This window comes from Egretta garzetta, unplaced genomic scaffold (genome assembly GCF_000687185.1).
Source record: "Egretta garzetta isolate BGI_Z169 unplaced genomic scaffold, ASM68718v1 scaffold45, whole genome shotgun sequence".
Classification (NCBI taxonomy): domain Eukaryota; kingdom Metazoa; phylum Chordata; class Aves; order Pelecaniformes; family Ardeidae; genus Egretta; species Egretta garzetta.
This window is the reverse complement of record NW_009260028.1, coordinates 1405244-1423830: the sequence shown is the minus strand read 5'-3', so window position 1 is coordinate 1423830 and position 18587 is coordinate 1405244. Positions and strand designations below refer to the sequence as shown.

General features: G+C 35.6%; 1 protein-coding gene across 1 annotated transcript in view; it reads left to right on the top strand.

Moving 5' to 3' along the window:
• Positions 1–18587, top strand: part of TMPRSS15 (transmembrane serine protease 15) — a 54404-nt gene that overhangs the window by 34348 nt on the left and 1469 nt on the right. The window contains exons 20-27 of the mRNA XM_035896489.1: positions 2042–2152; positions 4810–4942; positions 10594–10689; positions 14096–14145; positions 14546–14720; positions 16626–16807; positions 17053–17148; positions 18070–18209. Coding sequence (XP_035752382.1) covers positions 2042–2152; positions 4810–4942; positions 10594–10689; positions 14096–14145; positions 14546–14720; positions 16626–16807; positions 17053–17148; positions 18070–18209 — 983 coding nt within the window. The remainder of the gene's footprint in view (positions 1–2041; positions 2153–4809; positions 4943–10593; positions 10690–14095; positions 14146–14545; positions 14721–16625; positions 16808–17052; positions 17149–18069; positions 18210–18587) is intronic.

Sequence of the window (18587 nt, the reverse complement as noted above, 5' to 3'; positions counted from 1 at the left end):
CGTGACTTATTTCCGGGTGTCATTAATACATGCTTAAATGCATTTGTAAAATATTATTATTGATCACATCCACTAGAAGAGAAAAATGTATATCATAACTCTGATTAATGTTTGCAACACAGTCTTCTGGCATCTTTAAAAATGTGGTCGTTAGCGTATGGAGGACCTGGGAAGAGTTAGTCTTTTAAATATTTGGACAGTAATGTTTCTGGTCCCAGGCAGTCCCCTTCTGAAAGACTCCCAGTTTTATTGGGGACTGCAATTAGACTTGTCACTCAAATAAATAATTCAGCAATCAGCTCTCCAAAAACATGTAAAGTGGAGGCAAATGCTAAAGTACATGGAACAGCAATATGCTTACCAGGACAAATATTTATACTAACTCTAGGCCAAATCTTGGTGGAATTAATTAGAGGCTTTATATTAATTCTGTGGAAGTCTGAGAGAAGAAAAAAGAGAGAAAAGGCAGTACGTATTCAGAGATGTGTGAAGTACCATTCATTTACATGGACAAGAAGTCAACAAGAATCTATGATTTTTTTCTTACTTTAAATATCATAAAAAGCAAGTGTCTCCTAGGATGTTTAGCTAGTTGCAGCTTTTTTTTTTAGATTAACAGTAATAATAATATTGATCTAGCTAATCTTTAAAAAAATCTTAACTATTGATTTAATTCTGTAAAATCAACTCTGTTTAGTACCATTGAGCGAGACTGAGAGGTAGGTTTATGACCATTTTGCTGCTTCTTGTTCTGCCTTCTCTATCACATTTGTTCAGTCCAACAACACTATGCCTTTTTTTAGCCAGTTCAGCACCTTTGCTGAGCCAGCTTTGCACATATTTTGTTGTAAAATAAAAATTAAGCTTAGCAAGGCAGAGTTCTCAAAGTGGCCATTGCCAATTCTGGTTAAATATATTTAAAAAGTTCCATTTGCAAAATAATTATTCTTGTTCATGATTTTGCAGCCAAAGAACAGACTAATATCATTAGCATGCAGGCCCAAGAATAAAAGGGTTGTCAATAATAAATTCATTTTACAAGAAGAGCAGATTTTTCTTTGTATTTTATTTTTCCATGAAATACTGAGTTTTTGAAAAGGAAGCATAATTTGAGAAGAAACACTTTTTGGCAGTATGAAATACAATAAAAAACTTCTCTAAGTGAGAGCTAAGTTCTATGGAAAACTGGCATCAATTATGGCTACTGAATGTATGAAAACCTGGTTCAGGCCTCTTATAAACCATATTCTTTTGCTTCCATATTATGCAACAGGCTATAGAACGAATCATTTAATATGAAAATTAAAAATTCAGGGAAAAAAAGCAATTATCTTGCCTTAAATAAGACTTCTAGATAATTAAATATTTCAGTATTTAAGTCCTGGAGGGTATAATAAAGGAAAAAAAATTCTTCAACAGAATTTAAGTTTGTGACTGTATAAGTCATGTAAATATATAGAATGGTGCCATTAAAAAATACACTTTGGCATTAGAAAGAATTATAAATTTGTATTTACTCTCCATCTGATCTGCTTTTGTTACACAACTGATACTGAAGTAGCTTAATCCTACTTTTGAGAATGCTTTACTCATTCATTTCTGTTACTTTTGTCTCTTCCATCTTTCCTCCCACATAGGTTTCGAAAGGAGACTCTTGGCTTTCAGTGCCAATTACTTGTATGTTTGCCTTGACATACTCTAAGGTCTCTAAACTTTTGTGAAGGTGCTGAACATTTGGAACTTGAAATCGTTAGTCACTCCAAAGTTTGTTACATGTAACAGAACACTAGTAACTGAACAATGCTAACTATAGTAGAAACTACAAGGTATAATACCATAGATTTTATTCTTAATAAGCTTTTATTTATCTGAAGATAATATTTATTTTGAAAAAGACTTGTATGGGAAAGGAAATAAAAGGAAATCAAAGGTTCTGCATACTATCCACTCATTTTTTCTTTCGGGTGAACTATATGATCTCCACTGAACATCAACCTTCTTCATAATTACGGATTCATTTTCCTTTCCTGTTTTCCTCCAGGAGCTTGTGCAACTGATGAGCATCAGTGTGGCAGTGGGGAGTGTATACCATTGCATAACCTTTGTGACAGCTTACCTCAGTGTGAAGACGGCTCTGATGAAGCAAAGTGCAGTAAGGTTTCCTTCACACAAAGAGAAGGAATGCTTGTGTATTTCGTAGGAATTACTTAGGAAAACAACCACAAAACCTCAGCTAGAGTAAATTACTGCAGCTGCAATGCAGGCCATGCCAATTTACACGGCACTATCTTGTTGAGTTTGCCAGGGCCAAAAAAATATAATCCCTTTTCTGAGACAGTGTAGGTAAGCTGGTGAAGATCTCTGGAAAAGGTGAGAAGTTGCTCTGTGCTTGAAACTGTGGCTGCTTATAATGGCCTCAAAATTAAATGAAAACTCATTACATCATATATGTACATGCTTTCCTTCTGTATCCCTTTCATATTTTTCTGTAATTAATTTGAGTTTCACAGCAGTATAAATTTTGCAGTGTGAGGTAGAGAATGAGAGTGTTCTTGATGGAAATTCCCAGATTGTCTTGTGAGTGTGAAGCTAAACTGCAGCATGTGGCATCCTCCAGCCTGTTTGGACTCCATCTTGTGGCATTGCCATAGGAAGGAATGGCACAGCTGCAAAAGCAGCATCCAGAGCTCATAGTGGATGTGCACCTTCCTACATCAAGGAGACCAACAGCTGCTATTACTTAGTCCTCTGGTAAAACAGTTCTTTCCAAAATGTAGTACAGTATATGGCTTCATTTCATTTAACATGGAAATAGCATCCTCTAAACAATAATTTAAATGCAAAACTGATGTTAAATTCATGTTGGGCCTAGCACAGATATTAAATTGGTGTTTCTGACAAAGTGCTGTTCTGACAACATATTATGGAGGGCTAATGGAAGAGTTAAAAGAGGGCTTTTAAGTTCATTACCACATCATCTTCCTTTGTTTTAAAGAGGACAGCTAGGGATCAGATATGTTCTTGGATGTGTGCTGACAGTTCTCATTGATTTCAATGACTTTTACAGGTGTATGTATATATATATATTCATATATATGGCATCTACAAATATATGTATACATTATATATGTCTGAAGGCATGGATTCACTCTTCATATTAGTGCCATTAGCTATTTTGTTGCAAACATATTCTTCCTGTAAAATGCATAGAATAAAATACACTTCTGCATCTTCCTAAGCAAAGAGGACTTGTATGGGTTTTTCCAGCCATTGCTAGAGAAGATCTGAACAAGGTAACCATCACCTACATTAACATGACGTACATTTTCAAAAAGATTTATTTTGCCATAGATTGTCTGTTACTTCATAAAAATTACCTCATGTTAAAGGACTGGGAGACTTGTTTCCAAAAAACTATTTAATCCAAACATTGGCTGAATCAATCTAAGCCTTAAAATAAAAAAGAAAATTCAATTAGACATCCTCACATTGAGTCTTTTCAGTGTCCAAAAGTCTTGCTCATTGTCCTGAAACCAATTTCAACTTTTTATCAGAAGTAGTAATTTGAACTAGACAAACTGTCATTTTTAAATATTCCAACTTCTAAAACTTCCCAGTGACTGCAAAGAAAAGGTATAGGATACCTCTTCCTTTGAAGGAAATATATGATATTTGAATTAAACAGTTGTTGAGTGCTCAATGACTTATTCTTTACCAACAATGTATTTGGAGAAGAACATGGATCTGATAAGGAGAAAGGAAAAGGAATTATAATTCAAGTAGAAGAGAGGAGAGGTTTCATAAGTAATTTGAAGAAATCTCACAGTGTAAAGAATCCTGAGATTTTTCAAGACTGCTCGAAAATTTTTCATGACTGAGGTTTACCATTAAATACTCACTGTATATCACTTCTTTCATTCATGCATTCTGGGTGTCAAAGAGGCATTCCTAAAAGTCTAATACTTTTTTTTTACTATAGTGGGTTGGGTACGCTTTACTTTTTTGTGGAAATATTTTGGTGGAAAAAGGTTTTCCGGACAACGAATTTTTTAAAAAAAAAAATTTGGCAACCAATAAATTTCAAACGCATTTTCTGTTTTTCCCTACTTCATGCTGGCAATAACTGTCATCTTCCTAAAATGCAGCTGTAGCACCTGAGACATATGTGGGATTCTGTTGACCTTCTTAAACCTCACGGTCCAACTTCCTTTGTCACTATGCCAATAGCATAAGATTTTTCTCCAAATACTTACTGAGTTTCCAAACATTTTGTTTTGGGAAAAGTTTTGATAGAAAGGTTGGTTTTGAAGGAGCTTTTGTTATTTGAGTGTGTGTGCTTTAACTAAAGCTGCAATGAAAACAGTGAAAATTCTCGTAGCAATTGAACTGAGAAATCCAATTTTTCTGTCAGCTCTGCTTTTAACCTTATTTCCAAACCGCGTTACTGGGTATCGTGTAGCTAAAGCTTCACACACTGTCTGGAAATTACATAACACGGTCTAAAAAAAAGCATTGGTTAGAGTTGATGGAAAATGTACTGTTTATTGTCTATTCATGAGACATCTGCAAAATACAGGGTATGAAACTCTCCTGTGGCAGAAATATAGGAGATAGCAATAACATTTCCTTCCTGTGGGAGCACAACATTCTGGAGATGCTGTGTTTATTACGACTGTAACATATTTTAACTTCTTTTTCTTCTTTGCTGGGAATAATAATTCTATTTACAACGTATTTCTGTTTGTTTGGGGTAGGGGGGAGGGTGGTTTACCACCTATCTAAAATGTTACTGTCCATTTTGGTCTACAGTGAGATTGCTTAATGGTTCTCTAAGCACCGAAGGGCTGGTACAGGCCAGGACTGGGAAGACATGGCACCTGGCATGTGCAGATGGTTGGAATCAACAGATTTCAGACAGTGTTTGCCAGCTGCTGGGATTAAGGTGAGTGCAAAATATTCATTGTCCTTGTAACTTGTTTGCAGGTTTGTTGAGTCTGTATATTGCTGTTTTCCTCATCATTTTACTGGTGTCTTTACCATCCAAAAAAAGGGCATAATGTATTTTTCTGTGACAAGCAAAATGCTTCACATGCCAACAAATTTGTAAGCGTTGCAAACCCTGTTTTGATGGCATTCATTACAGGATTGATGACTCTGAATATGACAGGTTAGGCATGAGGACACATATTGGAGAACGTTGAGAGACTGACGTGGAGGTATTAGTCTTTTATCACTTTATGTCATCATTTACATCTTCACTTTTATGAGGATGGGTCAAGAGTAAAGCTGGAGAAGACAGCAGCCTTGGCTGCTCTGCTATCACAGTAATGTTCATTTCAAGTAAATTCAAGATCATCACTTGGGTATTGGGCTCCCAATACATTTCATACCTATCATTAGACCTGAGCTTTTGGGAGAGGAAACTGTATTTCTCTTGAGGTAAACTTAGAGGGGGAAGGGAGGAGGGAAGTATATGACTGAAATATAGATTTGGCTTAAGTCACTGTCCAGCAGAATTTCCAGGGAAAAGGTGGGGAGGGTTGAGTGCAGAAGTGTTGTATTTTTCAATCTATGGTAAAACTTATGGCCTGAATTCTGGCCTTACTTCACTGCAACTTCACTGTCATCCACTGAATAATAAATAGCTTTCCTACAGTGCTGAGGTTTTTAGGGAATGTCACTCATCCAAGTAATAATCAAATTAAATTTTAAGCTTGTGATTAATTATGTTGGTCCCTGACCGAAGTAGGATGCCTGCAAATGCCCTTCTGATAAATTAATTGTAGAAATCACAGAGTTAGGAGGACTTAGAAGAACAAGTGTTATTCAAAAATACTTTTAATCATTGGATGAATGCGTGCTGGTTTTGGTTTTTTTTTTTTTTTACTTTTTTCCCTTTGATAGGTACTGCACTTATGTAAATATCAGACACCTGCATGCACAAATCCTGATTTTAATTTATGTATGTAGTTATCTCTTTTATGCATGCATGTAAGAAAATACAAGCTATGACTAAATGTTCTTCTAGTTAAATACCTTGTCCTTTACAGTGGCCAGAAGCCTTCTTCCTCTGAGTCTCTCTCTCTCCCTCCCCCACCTCCTTTCCCTCTATAGCTTCTGGACACCAGTAATTTTGTGGTCTATTGGCTTAATTTACATTTTTGTGTTTGATAGGCTTCAGTGAACCTTGTCTCCTTGGTACTTTCTATTACCTTCTAAAAATTATTTACGCTTTTGTCTCCGTAACATTCTGTGGCAGTATGTTTCAGTTTGTCTCTATAAACTAGTCAGATACACTTGCTAAAAAAAATTCCTATTAAGTTTCCTAGTTACTTCTTTTTTAATTCCATTTCTCAGTTTATTACATATTCCCATTCACAAGAAAAAGTATTTTTAAACCTATATTGCATCACATTCTCACATCCTGGGTGCTAATGCTGTTACTGATCCCACAGAATAGGATAAAATTCTCATATATATATATATATACACATATATACACGTATCTATAACTCCTGTAAGCATCACGCCAGTCTGCCTTCCACAAATACCCCTGTAGCAGCATATTTGTTAATAAGTGGCATGGTATTTGTTACTAAATGGATGTTTGTAATAACAGGTCTTAAGTAGGCTATAGCTCATGCTCCTATACTGAATAATTACCTAGAATCATGCTTTATTAGAGAAAGAGGCTAAAGTTCATCTAGAAGAATTTACTTCTGCTGTTAATTGCTTATACATTTGCTAGTCTCATTTACTGTTTAATTTATGAAAAGGACTGAAATTATAACGGTCCTGGAGCATATCCTAATTATTTATGTAGCTGGGCTAGAAAGAGCAATGTTCCACACAGGTTCTAATAACTCACACATGTGAATCCTTTTGCCTCCATTTTTCAAATATGTGACTGTCGCATTCGTGATATGTGCCAAACACAAAGCAAATCTGGAGGCATACCTAGGTATTTGTCTACAAAATACAGCTCAGGCAAATCATTTACAAATATTCTTAATGAGTCTGGAGCGCAAGATGCCCAAACTGATGCTCTTGAAAAACCTGAGCAAGATCCTTTGCTCAGCTTGCACTTGTAACTATGTGCATCTGACAACACTCTTAAACCCTGAGTATTGTTAGCATTGCTTTTCCTTGAACCAACAAAGTCATACATTGAGCTTTTCACCATTTAACTGGTCTGGTGTGAAACCTGCTTGTTTCTCTGGGACCAGAGCCAGCTGGGTCTTTACTGAATTGTACCCAGGAATGAGGTTGGGCCTTGCAATTTTGCCATATCCAAAAGTCCAACAGGGACCAAGAGTTTAGGACTTGCTCTCAACCCTGCAGTCTATTTTCTTCATGAACTCACAAAATTCTTTAGAAGGAAATAAATTCATTGGAATACAATGTCTTGTTTGAGATTTCTGGGTCAATTAGGATTTCATCCTCCCCACTTATGAATGGTCAGTAGTAACTACATGCCTAGCTCCTTGAGACACCTCAGAAAATCCTGTCTTTGACTGTCAGACCCAGGTTGTCCAGTGTGCTAAAAATATAACATACAGCCTGAAAGGGGTAGAAATGATCCCCCAAAACTTATGCACAAAAAAATGTATTTTGATGGATAAATTATGATAATAAACAGCATGATCTTACTCTGCTGTAGAGCCAATGAAAGTCATGTGCTGCATGTAAGAAAGAGCTTTGCTTAGCATCAGACACTGCTAGTGAGCTTGGCTTAAACCCATTGGTTAAGAAGCTTCGTTTCAAATCCAAAGTATAGAGAGGTTACTTTTATTTATCATTAGCAAATTTTCATATAAAAATTGTGTGCACGCAAGCGTATAGAAAACAACAGCTCTTCATAGGAATCCACATGTCAACAAAGCTTTTTTATGCAAAAGAAAGTGTCTGCTAGCTGTAATTTGTTACCGTTCTTCATTGTTTGTTTTTCTGACTGTCAGAAAATCAGCAGATGAAACAGAAACACTGCCCTGTGTCTCAAACACAAACTGCAAACATCCCACAGCCTGAGAACTAAAAAATTAATTAGAAAATGGGTGAACATATTTTCTTCAAATAAGAAATGATTTAAAAAAAAAAAAAACAGGGAAAATAATTATAGCTATCAGACAATGCCACTTCTATCCTTACTCTGAATATTTTTGTCAGCATGGTACCACATCATCTGAATCTTTCCCAACATTTGCTTATTGCTACTGAGCGCATATAAGACAGAATTAGAGACTAAAATCATGGTGAACCATAGAGTATTTAGGTACATGAGGGCAAATAATATCAGAGGAATTCACTGCACAGATATCTCTGTACATTTGTAAGAAACTTCTAAGACTATTTTCTCAGTTTTCTGTAAGTTTTGCCTAGTGAGAATGTTGAATGCAATGAGAGTTACTTAACACCTAGGTTAGCCTCTTAAGGGCCATTTTTGTCACAGCCTGAAAGATTTCTAGAAGATCAATTCCATTAACAGAAATTAAAGAGCTGTGACACTGTGTTTCTGGACCTGCAGAACAAACTATATTCTTGTTGCTAAACTGACTATCTCCAGGAAAAGTGTATGATTTCTTATACTTACAGAAATGCTTAAGCTTTGCCAATATTGGCAAATGCTTAACATTTGCCAAAAAGTTAATTACAAGAGTAGCAGATTGATTTTTATGGTCATTCATAAAGCTAAGATATTTCCAGTTATATGTTCTTCAGCGCACTAAGAAACCAAATTAAATCATCAAAGGTTTTCTCAAAAAAAGGGCTTAGATTTTATTTCAAAAGCTGGGGAGCTTAATAAAGCCCCTCTGGTTACAGAGAGGCTCAGAGAAGTTCCAAACTGTAATCCACAAAATTCTGCATTTATTAAAAAAAAAAAAAAAAAAAAAAAAAATCAGAAGAGTGGGAAATGGTTTGCTCAGTGTTTGCTGAAAAAGACAAAGAAAGATACTGAGGTGTGATGAGAGACCTTCACAAGTTTTATGAGGTTGGTGGAAGCTTTGGCTTGGAAGGTTTAGTGTTTGCCCTATTATAGGGTCTGTTACAGTTGAAGTTTCCTAGTATAACGTGCCCTGGAAAATATGTCAGTAATATTCATAAATGTACATACTCTAAGCTTTTCCCGGTAGCATGTTCATTTTTTTACATTGGTAAAAGCTCCTGCTCACTAACTTTCTCAATAAACAACTTAGGTGATTTTTACACACATTTGCACTTATCATAGCTCAGTGATTAGACTGGTTTCAGCGAAGTTCCTCATTGTAGATTTTGACTCTACCTACCTGGGTTGGCACTTCACTACTCTCCCAGACCATCTAAAAGGTCGTGTCAGGGTTCTGGGGGAGTCTCTGAAGTACTTATTAGTATACTAGTGCTTTAAATTGAAAAAAGTCTGTACACTAGGCTGTACATATATCTAGAGACAGAATTAAGCGGGCTTTGTCATTTCCAGATTGAGAAATGCTGCAGTAATAACTTTTTCATTAGGGTCGGTCATGCAGCTCTCCCAGTGGCACAGAAAGGCTATTGAGCAGCTCCTTTCTCCTATGCCTTGTCTTACTCCCTACACACAACAGATTTGCAGGCAGATTCTAGACTTCATACTTCCCATGAGAATGAGTTTTACTGCACTTGAAGAGGTGGTACTTCCTTGGTATACAGGTGTTACCTGTATATTAAACCTGCACAAATGTTTCTTGCTCCTGAGATACGTATGGCTAAAGGGTCAAATGGGAACAGGCTGTCACCCCCTAAAAAATTGTGTAGTCTGACCAGAGCTATCTTTTTTTCCCCACGCTTCGTCAAGAGAAAGCAAATATATTTCTTGGGTGTATGTTCCAAGCGGGTCATATGCAGTGTCACAAAGTATATGATGCAGAATGGGCTAGAAACTAAATCTGGATATGGGTTGTAAACATCAAAACAATTTATCTTACCAACAGTGCACAGAATTCTTGGAGTTTAAAAGGCCATCATTACAAAAAAAGTGAGTCGAGTACACCCCACTTCAAAGGAACTATCATGTTCAATAGCAAACGTGACACCCTTGACTTATTCCACAAATAGTTATTTTTATTTCAATAGATCTACGAGGTGAAACAACTTATAAGGAAGGTAGCATTTATTCCATTAGATTCTTCACGATATAAAATATAGTTCCATTTCTTCTCTAGGCACAGATGTATAGTATCAATGTAATTACCCCCCTCAAAAAAGCAAAACTTTGATATTCTAAGGTTCAGCTATTACTGTTCCATTTTGGATACTAAGTTTTAGCTCCATATATTTAAGAATCGGTACTGCAAACCCTTCATTGTGTCACAGAAAAGGAGAAACAGATAATGTACTGCTATTAAAATAATTATTTTCTGTCTCTTTCAATACTATTGTAGCATTAGAAATCTTAGAATAAGATGTAAGAGTGAAAGTACGTGAGTCGCATTTTAATCCAAAAATCTCCTGATAAACAGTCATTATTTCACAAAAAAAAAATACAGTTTATTCCACCAGCATAATCATTTCCCAAACATTCCTCCACTGGTGGAACATGACAAATATCTAAAAATACGCATGTGTGTCTTTTCCTTGCAGGGATGCAAATATGTCATCAACTGTATCATTTGCTGGAGATGGCCCCTTTGTCCACATCACCAAATCAGCTAACCACAGCCTAATATTTACAAAAAGGTGGGTAGAGTGAGGCTTCTTCCTCGTACAAAGGAGAACTTAAAGTATCGTGGTGATCACTTATACATTAATTTCTAGCTGAAGTTTACCTGAGAGGTAGCATGATCCTGTATGAGGTCTGGACTATAAAAATATCTCTGTTTTATCCTCTGTCTATTGATGAATTCTGTGTAACACTGGGCAACCCACTCTTGCCCCTTCCATTCTTGTCCATCTATTGTAAGTTTAAAAGGAGAGAGATGTTTGCTACCTTTTAGCTAGCATTCAGTACAATCTTAACAGAAATCTTTATACATTTACTGTAGAAACGATAAATACTGCTGGGTTTACAAAATATTCTTTATCTAGAAATATCTAAATTAAGAATATATAATATAGTAGAAGAACTAAAATGGAATGGTGTTCACCCATGGTTATATAGTGGTTATCACACTAGGTTCTCTCTGTAATCAATAGAGAAAAAGAAGCACTGCAAATTGCAATCCATCAAGGCATCTATTGATTTAGGACTAAGTGTGGATTGCTAAAGTAAGCAATCCCGAGACAGGTATCTATATTTAGACAAATTAGTCCCACTCAAAAATTACTTCTGGATTTGTCTCCACATTTAGAAGTGAATCATTGGATAAGATGATCCTCAGAATACATTCGATTCTATTCTAATCTTTCTCAGTCTAAACAACAGATGAAATGATTCTGAAGTGTCCTACAAACTGGTAGAGTTTCTTGCAGATAGATTAAATGAAAATGTAATGTTACCACAGGATTATATTCTCAGAAAATTCTGGGATTTACAGTACACCTCCAAAAGGAGAAAGGCTTGCCATCATAAAATAAAAAATATATACATAATGACTTAAATTACTGTCTTTCTGCTTATAAGAGGGCTTATTATACACATTTTCCTGGAATCCTACCAAAAGCACTGAGGCAGAAAATTACTGTCTAATTGCTAAAATGCTGAAACCATGCTGAGGACGGCACGAGTCCATGTTCTTTCAGGTTTCCTTTATAAACATACCACTTAGTAACAAAGCAGGAGAGGATTCTTAATTTTACTGTATTTTATCTACAGTGAGACAAAAATATTTTAACAAAGGTAAATTTTATGTTCTAATTATACTCTGTTAATCCCAAACATTTATCTTTCTCACTGGTGGTGAAAGTATGTTAAATTAAAGGAATATGATTGCAAGCTATTTTTCTTCTTTTCTCGAGTGGATGTCTAAACCAGTATTGCCACAAGAGATCTTTAAGAGCAGTAATCATTTAACGATGTCTTCTGTTACCACCTATTAAACACTAAAAAGTGACTAATGAAGAAGGAAATTGAATAAGTTCATTCATCTTAGTTGTATTTCTGTTGCAGAAATAGGTATCTTCTACCATGTTTCATCTGGACAGCTGATAGGTATCATTTTACAGGGTGACACCATTACAGATTCACACACTTTTGTACATATAATGAATGACAGAAAGATCACACAGATTTGATAATTAAAAAAAAAAAATTCACTAACTGCTAATCAAATCATAAAGTGTATTTTTCACATTGCCTTTGGCATTTATTCAAGCATAACTACCATTGAAGCAAAGGAGGGCACATATAACAGGACTTGAAAGGTATGGTGGCAGAGACAGCAAAACTGTTCTCTGGCGCCCTTAGATAACGTATTTCTTGGCAGGATAGCTTTGTAACAGGGCAAAATCCTGCCTTGAAGATATATGTGAGCAGATTCCACAGGTGTGATTGCTTTTGTCAGTCCTAAGTGAAGATCACGCTCACAGATATCCCAACTACTCTAGATTTTTGCCCTGCATGCTGCTTCACAGATGACACTCAGAGAGGAACATAGGATGGGTATTCAGCATATGCAATGCCTTTGTTGTCTTTTGGACTCTCCTGTGCTGACCAAGAGGCAGCTGAGGGCTGGTGAATTGAAGTGCAGGCAAGGAAGTGGTTTTCATACTGGGAGACAGCTTCAGAAAGAAGAAAAAGCAGAGGCCCATGAAGTAATTTCTACTAAAGCAATCAGTAGGTACTGGTGGTGGGAAAAAAACCCTCGTTACATGTGACTCCCCACTTCAGTGTAAAAAAAGGACAAATCTGGCATGTTGGATGTTAGTTTGGCTAGTTTATGCATCTACCTAAGAGAAAGCATAGGACCAGATAAAGGAGCTAATACACAGTACCACTGACCACCCTTTTAAAGCCAAGGAGGGGAGCTTGGTCAAGAGTATTTAGTTGCTATGAAGTTTATGCAGAAGATGGTATTGTTTTCCTGTGGGTTTATGCATTTCTGGTTGTCCTCCTTGATGTTTGTCTCACTACAAGGGACAGCCTTATGAAGTCAATACAATTTTGAATACAAATTACAGAATTTGGTTTTGACTTTTTAAATTACAGCTTTAAAATTATGCATATATCTTGAAGTGAAAATGGCTATGTGAGGCTATTCAGGGCTGGAGGTACAACATTCTTACCCTCTCTGTAGTGAAGATTTATCTGGGGAGATGGGAGTGGCTATGAATTGCCTTTCCTGCATTGCTATGCCATTGTGAAAATGCTGGGTCACATCATGCATTATTTCCCTCACAACTGATATTAAATTTTAGAGCAAACATAGTGAGGGATACATAATACCATATCACATTCAAAGTATCCTTCCCTTTTTCTATTTAGAAATTATGTGGAAATGCATACTGTAAACTAGCCATTGGTAGATTTTTTTTTTGTCTGGTATATTTCTGTGTATATCAGATTTAAATTGCTAGCACACACACACTGTCCCAAGCGTTCAAATTCATTACAAGCTATGAAGATAATCTTAAAACCTCTGGGCATCAGAAATGCTTGAGTAGTTTTGATCTGTGGTCTTGTGCTCTTCAGACTCTGGCTTTGTATCTCTGCTAAATAATTTCTAACTCTGTATATGCAGCTATATATTTTATGGTGCATTATAATCTTAGTAAAAAAATACAGTGATATCAAACTAACCTTTTAAATTCTTTGGTCATACTGATCTCTAGTGGTAAGGTATTGAAAACATTTCAAAAGGTAGAAAAAATAGCATGTGCAGTTACAATTTTATTTCACTAGAAAACAAGGGAATTCTACTTCTATTTCCATAACATACACCAACTAAGTGTCCATTGAAAGGGTATATATGCATTTAATACTATATATAATATAATTTTGTCTATTTATAATTAAAATATAATTCAAACATATAGGGCAAAATATAATATTTAACAGTTTGATACTGATAAACTAGTATCTTTACATATATGTACATATATGCTTATATACATTGTTTTATATATGTGTGTATGTATGTGTATTTGACACTCATTTAGTGTTACCTGGTGTGCAGATACTTGTGATTTAATTGCACTTTCATTCTAGAGAACACTGTTCAAACAGCCTGGTGGTTCATCTGCAATGTAACATTAAGCGTAAGTACACATACCCTGGGAATATTTCACACAGAAATCAAATTGTTCGGTCCATAAAGCCTAATGTTTATAGTTTGAATTGAAAGGTTAGGGAATGGACGATAAAAGCTATACTTGCAATGATATAAACACAGGAAAATTTACAGTCTTCACTTGCTTTCAGAGTTAAGTATACACTAGAGATGGGTCCATACTGAAAACACATATATAAAAAATCCAGAAAGTGTGAGGAAAGAACACATCTAAATCCAAGTTATAAAGTGGCATCTTGATTTCAGCTATAGCATCTCAGATACTACAAAGCCTATTTTTCCAAGAATATTATCTAGTCTAATAAAACATGCTATACACCCCTAAAAATCCACTTTTTTTTTTTTTTTTGCTTGTTTTTTAATTTTAGCTTGTGGAAAACACCTGGTAACTCAGAACAATGGAACAAAGATTGTAGGTGGAAGTGATGCCAGAAGAGAGGCTTGGCCTTGGATAGTTTCACTCCATTTTAATTCCAGACCTCTTTGTGGAGCTTCCCTTGTCAGTGATGAATGGCTGGTGACAGCAGCACACTGTGTATATGGGTAATGTTCATTGCACTCATAAACTAATGCATTCTGACACTCCCACAACATGCAAGCATCCAAATGGTAGATAGGCATCAATAAAACTGGGTTGAAGCATGACCTGGGCCATGGATCAGTCCTCTACAGAGCAAAACACGTGTTCAGAAGATCATACTATGAAATGACCAGGGACTGGCACTTTTTAGAGGGTTAGTAGATGTTTAATTTAGAATGAAATTAGTATAAATTCACAAGTGCCTCTCTCTCTCCACTGACTCCAGGGCATCTTTCCAGCTAGCTAAGTTGGCCATATGACATCCATGCCATGTCTTTTCTTTTTTATTTTAATGATGATGAAATAACTTGTATTTTGTGCAGTTTCACTAAGGAGGCATCAGATTGTAAATAATTTGTGACATTGATATACAAAATTAACAGCTAGCTCACTATTTAATTACTGTGTCTTGAATCACTTGTGGGCTCAGCTAAAGGCTCCTTTATTTCCTGGTAGATCCTCAGTCCTTACTTTAAAGCAGAGAATCATGGAAACTAAGCAGGACTTTCTGAACAATGAAGAATTGTACTTTAAATACATGGTATTAATACTGAGCATTTGCACTTAACCTATAATTAATCTGGGCCTCCATTAATTTGTTGAATCTCTGCCAGTCATATAAAGGATGACATCATACTTCATTAAGGTAAACTCAGTGTTGCCTGTTCCTCCTGTATATTATCATAGATTGATCGAGATTTTCTGTGCATCATTAGAATGAATCTTGATTTATGTGCATTGATTAGGCAATATGCGATATCCTCTAGATGGTGTTATTTGCACCATTCAAAGAAGTGATACATGTTTAAATATTTTCTAGGGTTTGCTTCATAATATCTATAATAAAAACAAGAAGACACCTAGAAACGGGAACGGCAAGAAAAGAAACATTAATATTCAAAATTACAGTAGAGCTTTCATTATAAATAGTAAGGCAGTGGAGACTATGCCAACATATTAATGCTGCTCATTGCATTACAGGAGATATATTCCACACACAAACACTGAAATGGGAAGGATCAAGCCCTCTTAGTTTTCTCACAATAAATCCACACCTGTCTTGATATGTACTTTTCACTTAAATCACCTTTATATTTTCACTTAAAACTCATTTTATCATCTTGACTTTGCTGGAATTTTTCTAAGTGGGAGCTTGCAGTTTCACACCTTCATTCTGAACTTTTAACTTAAAACACTCCTAGTTTAGAACAAGATAACCTTGATCTGCAGAAACTAACTCAGTACACCAATCAGGCTTGAAAACATATTTTTGAAACTATGAACTGGTTGATTAAAAAATGGCAAACAATTAAGTTGTCTAACTTAAATACAGCCTCAAGCCAGCATGTGTAGCTCAGAAAAAAATGAAGATTATGTCATATTTTGTCTTAGTGTATCTTTTTCGATCTAGATTAAAAAATTAAAAGACCAATTTTCTGAGTCTATGAGCTGCAGCATTTCCAAAGACATTTTAGACCTATTATTCTTTAGATATTCCATAATAATTTTCTAACTGGGACCAATATTAATTGCCTGGTGGGCAGTCAGCAGTATTCTTCACAGTGTTTAAAAAGCCATAGTAATTTAGTTAATGTATTTTCCTCCTCTGCACTACTGTCTGATTAATTCTTTATAAATAATGCATTATAAATTTAACATAAAAAATCAACTACCTATTTCCCCAGTGTGGATGTTTAAGATAGTATTACTATCACAAAATGTAAGCACATCTGCTACATTCTATTTATTTTGACAAAATGTGCAAATGCTATGAATTACCATGAGGTTAAAGATTAGCATTTACCTAACATACTTTTCAAAACTTTCATTAATCATTCATAATTGTGAATATTCTTTGCAACTTCTAGGAGGCAATTAAAGCCATCTCAATGGAAAGCAGTTCTTGGCTTGTATGACCAATCAGATATGACACAGTCTTCAACAGTAGTTCAAAACATTGATCAAATAGTTATAAATCCTCATTACATGAAGCGTACAAAAGATAGTGATATTGCTCTCATGCACCTTCAATACAAAGTGCAATATACAGGTGAGTTGTAATTTTCCCATCAACCAGATTTATTCTATTTTGCAAAACTCTAACTGTGCTAAGCATATGAGGGTGATGGGGTGGCTGTACGTTTTTTACAACCTAATCATTCTGGAGTCATTCCAGTACTTCCTGGATATCTTGCCCAAAAAGTGGGTTTGAATTAATGAACATTTTCGTGCATGACCATAAAAACCTGAACACAGGGAAGAGGTTGAAATTGATTGCTTGTTTCTCATTCACAGATTACATACAACCTATCTGCTTACCAGAAAAAAATCAGCAGTTTTTGCCAGGAATTAATTGCTCCATTGCTGGCTGGGGTAGTATTGTGAATGAAGGTGAGTCCTCCGCTTGGAAAATGATGACAGGCATGAAGCTGTGAGGGAAAGCTTGCTCCTGATGCCACGGGGTTTGCTAAAGTCAAATAGTTTAGAGAGGTACTCCTCCATATGAAAATTTGGGAACTATTTCCCTTCACTGTTCCTTCTCTAAAGCAAGGTAATAGAGTCATAACATATTTAACAGAAAAAATATACACAGCTAAGATAATTAAATTATGAAAAAACCTTATTGCATCGCCTTAAAAGTTGATGACTACTGTTCTCAATACAAAATATGTACATCTTATTTCCAGATATTGGGTGGGGGAAGAGGAAGATTAGTCTTTCTGACAATATGCGAATGATTTTCCCCAGAAGTCAAGAATACTGACTATAGCATGAAACATATGTTCTGTTTGTATATCACATGCTCCGGATTTGGAGTCTCTGTGAAACAATAAACACGCCACTTCGCTTCCACAGTTCCTTGTATGCATTTACTTCTACCTTTTCAGAATAAAATTGCATTTAAAATTTTGAGTAGGAATTAGTAACAGAAATTTTTATAAAAACTTGAAACACTCAATCAAAATTACAGAATGAATAGAGGAAATGTTGAACAATCCAAGTTCCTAAGCCCTTAATTGTCACTTAGATCTCCCCACAGTCAGTTCATACTCATTTATTCTAGTAAATTTGATTTAATTATAACCAAATTCAGTCCCATCACACAAATGAAAGTCATGATTCAGTTAATGAGAACTGTTTAATCAGTGACTGTGTTACAGGGGTATAAGCCTGAATAATACAGCAGCGAGGCAGGGTTTCCTGCTGCTCAGTAGTGTGCCCAACCTGCTGGAACAGGAACAAAACTTTTGGTTTTCTGAGAAGGGTGTACGTATTTATTACAGTGGGTAAACTTACTTTATATTTCATCAGGTCCCACTTCAGATATATTGCAAGAAGCGGAGGTCCCTCTCATTTCAAATGAAAAATGCCAACAACGGATGCCAGAATATAGTATTACTGAGAATATGATCTGTGCGGGATATGACAAAGGAGGAGTGGATTCCTGTCAGGTAAATACAAACAACTCATTACCACTGCTAGCATACACCACATCTAATGACTGAATAAAATGCTCCCTGATCCTCCAGTCATTAAAACCAGGACAGACACTGTCCATGAATGTAATTTCTACTCACAGTATTTTGCCCATTTAATACTTTATCAGGATGCAAGTTGAAAAGATAAAAAAACTACTTTGTATCATCTTGACATAAACAAGCATGGAGGGAGATAAATATGAGGACTGGAAATTTTCTGCGCTAAGCTTTGAATAATTACTGCTGAGTAATTCCATAAAGGAGAGAGGGACATGCTTAGGGAAAAGCAGAGTACATAGAAATAAATACCAAATAGATTGAAGTCTCAGAAATGCTTCATACAGGGAAAGA